The sequence below is a fragment of the Cheilinus undulatus genome, linkage group 3, assembly GCF_018320785.1.
Source record: "Cheilinus undulatus linkage group 3, ASM1832078v1, whole genome shotgun sequence".
NCBI lineage: Eukaryota > Metazoa > Chordata > Actinopteri > Labriformes > Labridae > Cheilinus > Cheilinus undulatus.
The window spans coordinates 11,000,094-11,015,974 of NC_054867.1; the positions used below are offsets into that span (position 1 = coordinate 11,000,094).

The following is a 15,881-nucleotide window of genomic DNA, read 5'->3' on the forward strand; positions in this document are numbered from 1 at the left end:
GATTGGCTGGTTAAGGCCTTTACAATTCCAATTGCAAAATTTGATCACTCCTCCCCTCTGCTGCACAACTCTAGGTTGGTTCATGATGTAAGTAAAAGAAATGTGAAAGGTGATTAAATAAAAAGATAACACTCTCCATCATCACAAAATGGTATTGGATATGTAACAAATGGGTAAATATAGTGTAAAAGACAGATCTGAAAAGCTTCTATTGTGCTGCGGCCAAGCTCCTAACAAAACAATAGGAACAACATCACTCAGAGGAAAACGTAAACAGGCCCACCCCCCTCCCACCCCTGCTAAAGTGTCTCCTGGACGCGCGCATACCCCATGGTTGCTACAAAACATTAACTCACACCTAAAGAGTTCCTGTGGATGAGGAAAAACTCACACTTTTACTTTTACTGAAACTATGTGACAATATCAAGGTTTTTTTTATCACCTCATATATCCCAAGGCTGGGTAAAACATACCTTCAACTGGCCACTGATAGTGAACTTGCCGGTATCCCTAAACAGGGCTTGTAGGAGGGACCCCTTTTTTAAGATTATTGTTTATGAAGGCTGAAGCGGTGGTCGGGTCCTCATACGTGTGTGTGGTGCCGTCCTACAGAGTTATTTTTAGGACCGCAGGAAAAAGCAGAGCAAACTTCACACTGGGACAGGCACGTAGTTCGCGCTTCACTCCTCCAAATGCAGCTCTCTTCTTCGAGACGGCAGTGGTGTAGTCTGGAAAGATGGAGAGCCTCTTACCCTGGAAAGAAAGAGGAGCTTTGCAGGAGGTCTCGCTGGCTAAACGCAGAATCTTGTTCTGTTCCTGGAAGAAGTGAACTCTGATGATAAACGGACGAGGGGGGTCCCCCTCCCGGGGTTTAACACGTAGGGCACGATGGGCTCTGTCAAGAAGAGGTTCCTCGTCCAGGTTCAGCAGGTCTTTCAATAGCTGGCTGACAAATTCTGTGGGGCGCGGACCTTCTGATCCCTCGGGGATTCCCAGCAGTCAGAGGTTATTCCTTCGTGATCTCCCTTCCAGATCCTCACACTTGTCAGTTAGCGACTTCACCTCCGCTTTAAGCACACTTACAGTTGAATCAAGTGAGGTGAGCTGGTCGCTGTGGTCACTCGCCGCCTGCTCCAACTGTCGGATAACCTCTCCGTGCTGACTCACATTCTGCAGAAGCGACTCAGTGGCACTTTTTAGCTCCGTACGTACCAACTGGATTTCAGCTCTTAAATTAGTAGCCAGTGTGTCAATTTTGTCGCAGATGTCCCCTTTCAGAGTGTCCAGCAGTGACTGAAAAGCCCGTAGGTCAGAGTTAGCCATATTAGTGCTAGTGGCTACTTTCAGTGGCGAGGGTTGTTGAATCAGTTGGGAAGCTATGCTGCGGCCTGCTCGCACGGTGTAGATTTTGGGTTTAGCCCAAGACATAGTCGATTAAAAGTCCAGAAAAGTTCAAAAAGTGTATCGACTTAACAGCTTTAACCAGAATAGGGCATGCAGTGTCCAAAATAATCGATTAGAGATGATTTATACGTGAAAATTGTTACGTAGCCACAGAGCTCTAGAAAGCACGTCTTACATACTTGGTGTCCTTCTCCGCCCTTCCCAAGTCTAGCTTTTAAATGTTAGAATGGCTTGCCATATCCGTGAACTGAATACACAGCGCGCACCCTCGAGTGATGCATGCACCTCCAAGGGTTAACCTACGGCTCCTTCCATTGAACTCTACACTATACTCAGATTGACTGACAGGCTTCAGAAGCGCTGCAGTAAGTTTGGTACATTCACTGACATCAAGGAGAACTCCCTTACTGTCATAACTGTCATTTTACATAACCAAACAAAACAATTAAGAATGCAAACCAGTCTGTTAAGATGGAGTTAAAAACACAGCTAACATAAGGAAAACCAGCTCAAATTATATAAACCTGCCCAAGCCCATTGTTACCAGCACAAGTGGCTGTGAAACTGCACAAGTGGCCGTAAAACCATAGCGTAAAACCGTCCAATTGGGTGGAAAACCGCCCAATCTGGCAACAGTGCCAAGGGGCGTTTTGGTTTTGTTCAAAGGCTGAATTTCAATCTCCTCCCTAAACCCTGAGCCCTCATTGACTGAACTGACCGCACCTGGAAAGTGATTGAGTGAGTGAGTGAGGCTGCAAGGGCTTGAAGTGGTAGAAACAGGAATGGGACAGCCCTTTGTTTTTGTTGGCATTTTGTAGAGCTTAAAACAAAGATAAAAACAAGCGTGCCTCGCCTACAGACTTGTTTTCTCCATGTATGAAGGCTGTTTTATATAATATACTTACAGAAAAAAATACTTATTTTTTGTAATGTCCACCCCTTTTTGCACCTTCCATGTTTTGTTTACAATTTCGCTCTTTTCAATTCACTTTGATAGGGTTTACTGGCAGGCATAGGCCGGATCCCAAGTCGCTTATAGATCGGTCTCAGATCCTATGGATTCGCTCGAACCAGAAGTAGTTTCCGATCCGCCATCTTGACGGCTGTGCCAAAGCCCTTACAGGGTTTTAAAACTCAAGCCATAAGACCGAGGACTGAGATTTGAAGACCGATGAGCAAAGACACATCAGAGTAGGCTTCCCGGAACTCTTTTTACTCAGAAGCACGCCCCCTTATTGGATATCTCTCCCTGATTGGACGCTGCTACACAGTGGATGTCAGTGAAACTCTACAGCACCAGCAGAGATAAATGATGGAGAAGAAACAGAGTTTATTACAGACGATAAACGGACTCAACGGACTCTAAACAGTATATAAACATCAAGAGTTTAAAAGGCTCAATAACTGTTGGGCTGGGATTTTAAAAAGTGTTTGAAATAAGCATTTACAGTGAAATATTGGGAATAAATAATAAAATCAATAAAAAAGAGTGAATCAGTGGAGTTTAATATTTGATTAGTTTTCTGATTCACCTTCAAACATCAAACATGTTAAAAGCTCATAAATTCTAAAGATTCAGATATAAATTTCCTTTTCCCACCAAACATCGACAGCATGTAGAGGATTTTTTTCTACATTCAGTCCATCATAGCCTTAATTTAGACAAAAGATAGTCGTAGGAAAGTGAGCCATGTTGTGTCCGTCTAATTTAGTCCAAATTTAGCCCAATAATAGTCGTTAAAAAAATAACAATATTACAGCGACGTCTTTATAGAGAGGTCTTTGTAGAGACATCTTTTCAACGACCTGAAATTTACTGCATTTCACTGTGTACTTTTCTATTAAATCTAGACGTTGTTTAGACAGAGTGGAGACGTTTTTTTTTAACGTCCTTACCAATATTTTTTTCTAAGTGTTATAGTCTATTTAGTTATTTCTGTTTATTAGATTACAAAAAGAATTAAAATCAGACAGCAGCAGTCTGTTTGATTTTAAGAAGAAACACGTTTAAATCATAGCGGTATTAATAAACTTTCTATCAGTCTGATAGCGTCAGGTTTGATCAACCTTCACACTGAACAATTATGATAATTAATAATTTGGTAATATAGCATTTGCAGGTAGATAGAGCCCGCATGCTTTTTTATATCAAAAAATAGTTGCAGTGACATTAAAAAACGTCTCCACTCTGTCTAAACAATGTCTAGATTTAATAGAAAAGTGAAAGGTGAAAAGATGTAATTTTCATGTCTTTGTAAAGACGTCTCTGTATGGTCGTACTTTTAACGACTATTATTGGGCTAAAATTTGTCTAAATAAGGTGGACAGAATAATTTAATAATTTTCTACGATTATCTTTCTTCTTGATTCAAGATTATGACAGACCGAATGTAGAAAAAATCTTTTAAATGATGTTTTTTTGGGGGAAAGGAAAGATTTATATCTGATTCTGTTGATTTTATGAGCTTTTAACATGTTTGATGTTTGAAGGTGAATCAGAAAACAAATTAAATATAAATTCTATACTGATTCACTCTTTATTATTGATTTTATTAAATATATTCTCAATATTACACTGTAAATGCTTATTTCAAACACTTTTAAAATCCCAGCCCATCAGTTCATGAGCCTTTAAAAACTTCTGATATTTACTGCAGGTTTCTCTTCATGCAGGGATTTTCTGATCCCTGTTGCCGACATCTGTTAATTTATGGAGACACAATCAGCTGTTTCTGCCTCCTGACAGCTGATTGATGATCAGCTGATTGATGGTCACCCGGCACCGTCATCATAAACTGACGTCGCTTCAAGTGACGCTGCGGAGGTAAGGACGTCCCATGGACGTTAATCGTCGGTCTTATGGCTTCAGTCTTCCATGTCGATTCCTCGGTCTCTCCATGAGTCTTTGGTGGGCGGAACTAAGACTCAAGCCTTATAATAAGAGAAGTGAGACGCACCCATAGGTATCATATATCATACGTCACAATGCAATGAACTTGGTGTAATTCCCTCACGCTAAGTCTGCAGAGATGCCCACTCACGGAAAGGGTGCATGAAGGGCTCAAAAAGTCAGCGAGAGATCCCTCACACACTTTATGATTTGACAGTGGGACAGCCCTAAGCCCTCACTGACTTTGCGGGAGCACGCCTCAAAGTCAGTGTGTGAGTGTGGACATTGGGATTAGGCCATACTACATTTCCCATAATGCCAAGCCGCTTTGCTGGATGGCAGATATAGATATTTCGGACAACAAACAATAAAAAAAGTGAACCAATGATAAAACAGCCGATACAGTCGGCCTAAAGAGGAACGCCCACAAAACGTCACATCCGGTTTGCACAGAGGGGGGAAACAAACCGCTTTCCACAATGCCGAGGAACTGTTGTGTACCCCTTTGCACAAAAAAAAGTAAAAAAAAAATCCAAATCTCAAGTTTTGTATTTTACCAAATCGAAGCACAGAGCCGAGGAAAAGAACGCGATGTTTTCAAGCGATCCGGCGGGAGGATGAATTTTGTCGCCTGTGGGATCCAAAATCTAAACGTGTGCGTCTGTAGTCAGCACTTCATTAGAGGTATGACACCGTTATGTTCTCCTTATTTAAACAGTGTTAGATTGTTTCGTAATTAACATGAATGTTCAATTACTAGTTTTAAGAGAACTTAACTACTATGTTATGCGAGCCACCATGCCTCGTTACAAAAGCTAACGAGTATACAGCGTAATTAGTGTGTGAAGAAGCACAACTCCGACAAAGCCGCTTGTAAAAAAGCGATGTGCCTCCAGGGACCGATAGTTTTTGAGACTGTTGTGTGTGTAAATAGCAGCTCATGATGGCCATTGTGCAATAACAACCATTGCGTGGTGCACAAATTCACTAAAACGTGCTAGTTTCCTTATCAGTCATTGAAACTATGTGAGGTTTAATTCATCAGTAAACTTGATTTTGCCTCTTGCGACCGCGGCCGGACCCCCTCTCGCATCCAACAGAAGTGGTGAGCAACAAAATAAATAAATAAACCGGGAAGTTAGTGACGACGTTACTGTGTTAGCAAGAAGCAAAGCTAAAATGGCGGCCGCCGGACAGCGAGCTCTGGCTGAAAATCCCTTTGCTAACGCGACCAGCTACTCTAACCCGTTCATGACAATGACTGCAGTAAGTGATATGGAAATAAAAACGGACTCTGTGAGTGACAGAAAGATAATAAAAAGACAATACAATCCCTTCTTAAGTGAAGGAGAGACTGTTTGAAGTGAAACAACAAGCAAGTGGAATGTATCATATGCCAGCTAAGCTACAGTTTTCAAGCACAAAACCCTTTATTAAAGATCGGGATAATTACTGCTTCCAAGACTGTGAGATTGACACACAGAGTAAAGCTCCATGCCCACACGTGTGTTTTCAGCAAACCTGTGTCCAGCCATCAGAGCAGTGCAGTGCAGTTCTGCCATCAAGTGTGACTGTAGTGACACCATGTGGAAACCCCTTTATGTCTGCTCATGCAGGGAGCTTCATTCAGAGCACACCAGCCCCCCGCAGCACCCAGGCCAACACATACCCAAAGCTGCATACCTGTTGTAACACTTCTCATGATGACAACTATGGACATGTAACAGAGAAAAGTGACATTAAAGTGAGCCAGTTAAGGCGCTCTCTCCCCAAATATGAGCAGCCTGAGTCTCAGGCCCATCCGGCCCATCTTCTGTCTCACCAGCCTGCTTCTGACAGCGAGGATGACTGTTGCCATCGAGAGAGAGTCCCCACCTTACGACTTGGCCAGTACGATGGCACAACTCCATGGAAAGAGTTTCTGCACAGGTTTGAGAGCTGTGCTAAGGCTAATAACTGGTCAGAAAGGACAATGGCTGTGCAGTTACGGTTTTGTTTGACGGGCGCAGCTGGGGCCATCACCCACAGAAAACCCCGGTCATCTCAGTGGGATTACTGCCGCCTTGTGGAGGAGATGGAAATTGCTTATGGCCCATCATCTGAGTATGCTGCAGCGGTGGCCATTGAACTCAGACAACGGCTCCACACACCAGATGAGGCTCTACACGAGCTGAGAGACGACATATATGGACAAGTGGCAATAGCCTACAGTGATTGAACTGAAAATGAACAGGACGCCATAGGTGTTGAAGTCTTTACAAATGCCCTGGGTGATGTTGAGATTGTGCAAAAACTGTTAGAGCAACAACCTCGCACTCTAGCTCAAGCTTACGACATAGCCCACCACCATGAGACAACCAGACGAGCTGCTACACATGTCGCCACCCTCAGGCCCCCAGGTGCGCACAACATGCCTGAAAAGAGACAACGTGCTGTTGTGGTCAGAGAGGGAAAAGGGGATGAGAACACAGAGACTGTGCAGCTACCCCAGCCACTAGCTACAAGCCAAAACCTTGTAGCTCCTGCCAATCACCAGCTTCACAGAAAAGCTTCAAAAACAGTAAGTGGGACGAAGTCCGCTGTCATAACTGTTCTGGCATAGGTCACATGAAGCGAAACTGCCCTTCACCAAAGAAAACAAGCACATTTCAAACAAAGTCAGCCCCACAAGAAAGTCTAGACTCCACTGTGCTACACTTCAATGCTCCCAGTCAAGAAATGAGCATTCACATGCAGCTACAGGGACTGAATGTTTGTGCTGTTTTGGATAGTGGAGCACGGAAGAGTGTGTTACCCCTCTGTCATTACAACACCATTCACCCCGATGCACGCCCTCCACTTCAGCCATCAATTGTAAAGACTCTGCTCGGTGTTGGCCCTGGTGATGTGCAGGTACTTGGGGAAGCAAATATACCAGTGCAGATAAACAGCAGACAAGTTGATGTACATTTCCTGGTGGCTGACATTGCTGGTGATGAGGCCCTTCTAGGTCACCCATTCCTGACTCAAGCCCAAGCACGCCTTGACTTCGGCAACCACCCCATTGAGCTGTGTGGAGAAGACGTGCCCTACTTTAAAGCTACAAGCAAGGTAAAATCACATGCAGTTAAGGTGGCACGGACTGTGATGCTTGAGGCTGGGCGTGAGTATGTGGTGAGAGGCAGCTCCACCATTAAAGAGCCTTTTAAAGGAAAAGTGATGCTGAGCCCCCCTAAAGGGTTCGTTGAGAAACACAAGGTACTGGTTGCCAGAGTCCTGCTTAAAGACCAGCCATTTAAAACTGTACCTCTCCGCATCTTCAATCCTGGAAACACCGCTGTCACCATCAAGCAAGGAGCAATCACAGGGTTTCTCCAGCCAGCCAAAGCTTTAGAGACTGCCCCAATACCAGTCAGTCCAGAGCAGCCTGACCACCCAACCACTCCCCAGCACCTTCAGGAGCTCTACAACCAGAGCTCAGCTGAGCTCAACAGAGAAGAACAGCAACAGCTGGCACAGCTCCTTTGTACATATGGCAGTGTTTTCTCATCAGGGCCTGATGACCTCGGCCGCACAAACCTGGTGTAGCATGACATCGTGACCCGGCCAAGTCTCCCAATCAAGCAGCCTCCTCGTCGGATGGCATGGGGGAAGCAAGAGGATGCTGACCAGCAGATTCACCAGAGCCTGGAGGCTGGTTTAGCCCGCAGCAGCCACAGCAGCTGGGCTTCACCCATAGTGATGGTACGTAAGAAAGATGGAACTTACCGCCTCTGTGTAGATTATAGGGCCCTGAATGACTGCACCATTAAAGACGCGTACCCGCTGCCCCGCATTCAAGACACCCTTGACACCCTCTCAACTGCCCGGTGGTTCAGTACGCTTGACCTTGCTTCAGGCTACTGGCAAGTTGAACTAACCCCCAGAGCTCGCAAAGCAGCAGCATTTTGCACAAGAAATGGACTGTTTGAATGGAATGTTATGCCCTTCGGCTTGTGCAACGCGCCAGCAACATTCCAATGGACCGCCCGATGGACCGTGTCCTGGCTGGCCTGCAGTGGGAGACCTGCCTGGTGTACCTGGACGATATCATCGTGCTGGGCAGGGATGTGCCAGAAATGTTGCAGGGGCTCAGTCAGATCTTTGACAGGCTTCACCAAGCTAACCTGAAGTTAAAGCCTGCTAATTGTTGCCTCTTCCGCCGTCAGGTAGCTTACCTGGGTCACATTGTTTCAGAAGAGGGTGTTGTTACCGACCCCAGCAAGGTCTGGAAGGTGAGAGAGTGGCCCACACCTACATCAGTCCAAGAGGTTCGTCAGTTCTTAGGCCTAGCGTCTTATTATAGACAGTTTGTAAAAGACTTTGCTACCGTAGCTGAACCCTTGCACAACCTGACCAAGAAATACTCCCAGTTTCGGTGGTCCATGGAGTGTCAGGAAGCATTCGACAGGCTGAAACATCTGCTGACAACAGCACCAGTCTTGGGTTATCCCCTAGACCAGGGTGACATGATTCTGGACACTGATGCAAGTAATGTTGGCATCGGTGCAGTTTTATCACAAGTACAGCAGGGCAGGGAACTTGTGCTGGCTTATGGGAGCCGTAAGCTGTCCAAGACTGAACAGAACTACTGCACCACACGGCGAGAGATTCTGGCAGTGGTTGAGTTCACGTCACACTTCTGGCAGTACCTCCTGGGACGTCCTTTCACTGTACGCACTGACCATAGCAGTCTCCGCTGGCTTACAAAGATGAAAGAGCCAGAGGGGCAGCTCGCTAGGTGGCTCGAAAAACTCAGTGAGTACAACTTCCAGATCATCCATCGCTCAGGGAGGTTACATGACAACGCTGACAGCCTCTCCCGACAACCCTGCCGCCAATCCTGCCCCTGTAAACTGCCAGATCCCTCCTCTTCCCTGAAGAACATCAGACACCAAGGAGTGCAGTGTGAGTTGGACTCTGTCTTTAACCAGGCAAAGCAGAGTCCAGTGGGGGTAGAGAGACACCCTGCTTCAACCACAGAGAGATTAGTGGGGGTAGATAAAATCCCACAACCTGACACAGACAGTTTAAAACACACTGAAAGAATCCATCAGGTTAAGACCAATGAGGCTGCACTGTTTGCTAGTTGGTCCCCAGAGGAGCTGAAACAGGCCTGGGAGGCTGACCCAGACATCGCACCAATAAGGGCATGGATGGAGGCCTGTGGAGAGAGACCCTTATGGACTACAGTCTCACCATGCAGTCCAGCCACAAAGACTTATTGGAGCCAGTGGAAGCGTCTCTACATCCGGGATGGGATTTTAGTCAGACGGTTTTACTTCCTGGATGACTTCCAGTTTTACCTGCAGGTGGTACTGCCACGTGCCTTCCAGCATGACATCATGAGGCAAATGCATGAAGGACCGGTTGGTGGGCATTTTGGTGTAGATCGAACTGTGGCTTGGCTCCAAACTAGATACTACTGGTACCACATGAGAGAAGATGTGGCCCTCTGGTGCCGAACCTGCACCAGCTGTGCATCCAAAGCCAGGCCTCAAAAGACACCTCAGGCCCCCATGGGAACTGTCAGGGTGGGTGCCCCTATGGAACGCATTGCCCTGGACATCATGGGACCCCTAAATGAGACAGAGCGCAGAAACAGGTATGTGCTTGTAATACAGGACTATTTCACAAAATGGGTGGAGGCTTTCCCCTTATCTAACGATCAAGCAGTGACAGTGGCTGATGTGCTCGCCTCAGAGTGGGTGTGTCGCTTTGGAGCACCTCAAACAGTGCATAATGACCAAGGTCGAAACTTCGAGTCTGAAGTGTTCCAGAAAATGTGCACGCTGTTTGGTATTGAGAAAACACACACCACACCTTTTCGACCGCAGTCAGACGGCCAAGTCGAAAGATTTAATGCTACTCTGCAAAAGATTCTGGCTACAACAGCTGAGCGCTGTCATTGGGACTGGGACCTTATGATCCCCTACGCTGTCATGGCTTACAGAGCAACAAGGCACAGTGCCACTGGTTTCCCCCCGGGTCATTGACGGATAAGACTTTTCAAAAGGTCAATTTTAAAATATTAAAAATAAGGATATATTTGGCTATTGTTCAAACATTTGGAATGTAGTGTACACATGCATTTATGCGAAAAACTCAAATTAAGAGATTTTAGTGTTTTTAAAGTTGAATTAATAGGACACAGCCTTAAAAAAAGTCATTTGGGGCGACCATGATTTATCTCAAAATTAATATATTTATTTAGCATTACTAACAGTTTAACAAGTATCAGTAATTAAATAAACACCTTAAGAAGGCCAGGGTTGAGTGCCCTTTCATTTTTTGTAAACCATGATTTTATAAGTTTATTCTATAATAGCAGTGTCTCCCTCGTAATGCAGTTTCAATAGCAATTTTTGCTCTAAAACCCATAAAACTGATTTAAAATGTATACAGATAGTATCTACTTAACCATAGTATACCACTGATGAACATTTGAGCCAAAACTGATGGATATTCTGTTTTGACTTTGTACAGTTATTGCCAATTGTTGGTTACCCCACATGACAGATAGTCGCCCCAAATGATGAAAAGGTAGTGAAAAGTCTATTTAAAATGTACACAAAACAGTTCAGACAAAAGTAAACTGAACACACTTTTAATTCAAACAACATTTCAACAATTCAGCATTCAAATATTACAAATGATAAGAAATAATTTAAAAAGTTAAAGTGTAACACACATTACATGTTTCAGGAACTTGTTCAAGAACAAACATTTCACAAATGAAGAAGGGTTAAGTAGCATCACTTTTGTGGACCCTGGTAGTCACACTAGACAGAGATGAACAATTTTGGTCCTGTTCCATCATATCTGTAAGTCCATAGGTTTCTGTGAGAGAGAGCAGCAGACAAGTTCTAGTCAACAACATCAACCATAGAAAATATTGGACTGCTGTTGGACATTCACTGCAACCATGCACCGGCGCATGGAGACGCTGAGCCATTATGCAGTTATTTGGGTGAAAAAACACCCTCTCCATGCATATTGGCCTTTCTGCATTAAACATCTAATGATGAGGTTGGTAAAAGCACAGTGTTAATAGAGTAAACATCAGTCTACTGTCTGTGAGAGATGATGGAAATGCGACACAGTCTTTAAGATGCACAAACTTTCCAGAGATCAGGAAAAAAATCCACCTCTGTGTAATTATAAAGGTTGATAAATGCATGTAAATAAAGTAGATAAACATTACTTTGACACTGCTGTTACTAAGCCATAACTAGGAGTCAAATCAGACTGAAGCTCTCAGCTGTTTGTATGAGGCACCGTTGTAAATGATGAAGATGTGACGAGTGTTCTGGTTGTTTTCTTGGACTTTTCCTTTATTAAGGAAGGAAACTTTGTGAAGGTGGTGCTTAAATAAACATGTAATATATTACCATTCCTTCAATTAAACACGCTGTTGCTCCGAGTATTTATCATGGATAGTCAGAATCCATGGAATGCAGGTTGGATTGGACACATCTGCTGCGGTGGACACTCAAGGACCTTCTTTTTTTGCGCTTTATTTTTCAACCACAGGGGTTACCCCTTGGTAAATACCTGAAACAAGATACTGCAAACCATACCTTATAACAGGGCAAAACATGCTAAATAGTGGACCACTCCTTTAAGTTCAAAGAATTACAGAAAAAGTCATTCTTAATCCTACAAACATGACAGTTTGAAATACAAATAAATAAGATATACTGTATGTTACCTAGAGTTTTTTTTTTACCTTGCTCTTTTCCTGGCAAGATATTCTGCTCTTGCTGCAGGGTCTGAGGCTCTACCCACAAGGAGATGAAAACAATATAATGCTGTTTCGTTTTAAAAAAGTTTTCTATAAATACGGAACCACTGAAAACGACTGAAAACGCTGTAGTATATATGCCAAGCCTGTAATGCTGCCACGGAAATGCACCAAAAGAGAGAAGAAGAAGATCACAGAAAACTGACACAAACTTTCCTCTAGTTGCCCTTCTGGTTTGTCTCCGTGTTGGATTTAAGAACATCTGGTGTGTGTGCTTTGCAGTGGTGGTAAAGAAGCATCAGATTTTGCTGTTAAAGCCATAACGAGCTCAGTAGCTCTCTGCAGCACGAACACAACCCTGTAATCCACCATTATTGTTTTGGTCAGACGTGTGCAGGCGTCTTAAGAGAGCTTCGCTATGTGTGATGGAATCGTTTCAAGAAAGATACAGTTGGCTGTCCACACGGAGATGAAACAGTGTTCGTTTATGGATTTGTGCACTCAGGGACCTGGTTTCTAAAAGTAGCGTTTACAGTCACTCAAAACGCTGTTTTCGTGTGGATGAAATGCCGATACAACAAAAAACTTTGCCGTATACTCCTGAATTGGTCTCCGTGTGGACGGGGCCTGAGTTGAGCTGCTGCCTATAGCAAGCCGTCTTCTCTTTGCTTGTTAATGATGCGATCTAGAAAATAGGTTAAACGAGTTAAACATGACTAATACATGTACAATTACCTTAACAGAATGTCATGCTATACATCTTTTAAAATTTCTCTCATAAGATTGTACAATAATCAAAAATAAATAGTTATTCCTAAATAGGAATGGAAAATGACTGAATTTAGAAAAATATATGTTAAAGTAAACAAAGAGTTATGCTTAAACAATGAAATTTATGTATATAAACCATGTATAAAATATAAATATACAGAAACTACAAATACAGGACATATATTATCATTAAAAACACCTAGCAGTGGTCGCCCCACATGATACTTGGTCACCCCACATGATGTTTTCAAGTTCACTCAAATATTACAGGCTAACGGTTAGCTACAGAAACCAAGCTAGCTACTTTTTATGATGTGTCTATATCAAATTTATCATCAAAATAAAGATTTACAGATCAAACTTATAATTCACAGTTTTGGGGCGGTCACCCCACATGATAGCCAAAAGTGGCCCGTACATTACAGCAATTAAAAAACAGATTTTTTTGCAAATATGAGAGAGACTTACTAACCTCCCAGATGTTTTGCTGGGTCCCTCACATGTGTCTGGATGATGCAATATCTTGTCCTTGAGGTAGTTTCAAAATAAAAGTCCCAAAATTGTGTTTTCTTGATGGTCGCCCCACATGATATTTCATAAAATGAAAATCTGGGGACAACATTCGTTTTTATATTATGACGGAAATAAATGTGCAAATGCTTCAGAATTTTTTCAGTGAATGCAAAACATGTTAGAAATTATGCCAAAGAGGGCAAGGGATATATTTAAATTGATTTAAAGTTATTTTAAACCGGTTGTTCAAATAGAAGTCAAGGGGGGACGGTCGCCCCACATGATGTTTTGACACTTCAGATAGCAGAAAAATGACCAATAACTAACATTTTTGGAGAAGTTAGAGTGGCTCCATATATGGGAAAGGTACAAGACATACATGTTATCTTTTTATGTATTTTGACGTTTTTTTTAATGGATAAAATTCCGTGGGACAGAAAAAGTGAGTGTCACATCATTGACCCAACCCCAACTTCATGATGTTCGGCCGAGAAGTGAGCGAGCCGGTGGACCTAGTGGCTGGCCTTCCCCCTGACCCTGAAACAGCTCCCTCTGCTCCTGAGTACGTCCAACAACTCCATGAGCGGCTGGAGTTGGCCCATCAGATCACTAGAGATGCACTTGGAGAGTCAGTGCAACGTGCAGAGACAATATGACAAGAACTGTTGCTGCACTCACTATCAAGTTGGAGATCCTGTGTGGTATCTCATTAAAGGAACAAGAAAAGTCAAGAACAAAGTCAGGAAGTTTCTTCCGTCATATGAAGGTCCCTTCTTCATCCTAGGTCAGCTGCTTGACCTTGTTTATCGTATCCAGAAAGGCCATAAGACCAAAGTAAAAGTGGTTCATCATGACCAGCTGAAGCCCTATCGCAGCCGTGACCCCTTGGACAACTCCTGGGCTCTGCAACACGCTCAAGCCTGGACACCTGTGGAGGTGTCCCCTCCAGCGTTGGACAAGAGTGCTGCCGACCAGGACCTAGGGCTCTCTGGACTGTTCTCCAACCCCACCACAGAGGAAACTTCAGCTGACACTCCACCAGACCGAGCCGACGAGGAGGCCTCAGTGCATACTCCATTTGATCCAGCAGAGGAGGACATCCCTGACGACATTCCACCAGTTCCAGCAGGGGGTGCCCCTGCTACACCTGACCCAGTTCTCTCCACCTCTCCTGACCTGGACTCCTCCTCTACTGGGGACCTGCAGAATAGTGGGGGTAGTGCAGCAGAGCTACCCCGTCGTGTTCATCGCACTCCAAGGGCCAGACGTCAACGAAGACCCCCGGTTTGGTATGGTGAGTGGGTGGCTCACTAAGTTCATGAGTTAAAGACAGTTGAAAGACTCACATTAAAAACAAAAGGGTTTAATGTTTAGTGATGTCTGCTAATGTTCATGCAAACTGAAGTTTTAAATATGTTCATGAGAAAATGAAAAAAAAAACATGAGAAGTCATAGGGGTTGAATTTATTTGGCACTTTTACAAAAACAGTATTTCATGTGTTAATGAGAACATTTACGCTAATGCAGTTCGTTTTTATAAGCGCCAGTCCTCTGTTTAGAGCACTTGTAAATTCATAACAAGTGAATTGTGTGCTGATAACACTCTTCTTTGACAGGTTGTTATGCTCTGCTTGTTATATGTAGCTTTCAGGATGGACTGCTACAGGTAAAAAAAAATTCTCACTGAGAAACTGCGCCTATTTCCACCCATGATGGACTTAATGCTAAAAAAGTGTTTAACTGTTTAAGAGTATGAATATACTGTGAATATCCATGTGCTGGATTGGAATTGTGACTAATTGCCATCCAGAGTGGGGGGTAGTGTTATACTAGTAGCGTATGTCTGTCTGTGAATGGCTGTGTGCGTATGTGTGGGTGGGGCGAGCAAGAGTGAGAGAGAGAGCGGTAGCGGAAGATGCGCAAGTTGTGTATACAGTCTGAGTCCAGTCATGTCAGAGAGTGACTTTGTTTACACCGGAGAAGTTAAAGTGCTGCTTATGCACTGTTTTGAGCTCGCTGTGGCCGATAATAAAGACCCCAACTTCCTCAAGATACAGCCGGATTCCCTGTGTCTGCTTACCTCTGCTGCTGTTCAATATTAGGTGAAGGGAGTTAGCCCCGGAGCTAAGGATAGCTTTGGCCCTGGAGCAGACCACTAAGTCTCCCCTCTGCGTTCTAACTACGGTTGGGGCGCTGAAGCAGGAAAGGGTTGACACTAGCTTGGCGTTCACTGTTTCACCTTAATCTTTCTAACAAAATATTGAAGTTTTAAATTAGTATCGACGTTTCAAAACATGAAGTCTTTCTTCGGATGGATTTTCCTGACTTTATGGACATTGACCACCTCAGGTAAGGACGATGATTCTCAAAGATTGACTTTATGTTAGGTAATTAGTATATAAATAATTCATATCTCCTGTTCTGAACACTCTGGGACCAAATGATGCTATCTGCATTATAAATTGGTGTCGAATGCTTTACATTATTGACATATATTGTCTTGTTAGAATAAAAATACATTTATGTATAACCTGAGCTGAA

At 43.7% G+C, this 15,881-nt stretch overlaps 1 protein-coding gene across 3 annotated transcripts in view; it reads left to right on the forward strand.

The window, feature by feature from the left end:
• The first annotated feature begins 4,880 nt into the window (after positions 1-4,880).
• The window catches only part of LOC121507094 (V-set domain-containing T-cell activation inhibitor 1-like), a 30,550-nt gene continuing 19,549 nt past the window's right edge, over positions 4,881-15,881 (forward strand). For 2 of the 3 annotated variants that reach the window (XM_041783246.1, XM_041783248.1), the window contains exon 1: positions 4,881-4,978. In XM_041783246.1, coding sequence (XP_041639180.1) covers positions 4,912-4,978 — 67 coding nt within the window. In that variant the 5' untranslated portion in view covers positions 4,881-4,911. Of the gene's footprint in view, positions 4,979-15,281; positions 15,690-15,881 lie in introns of those variants that run through there. The other variant, XM_041783247.1, reaches the window with a different exon arrangement.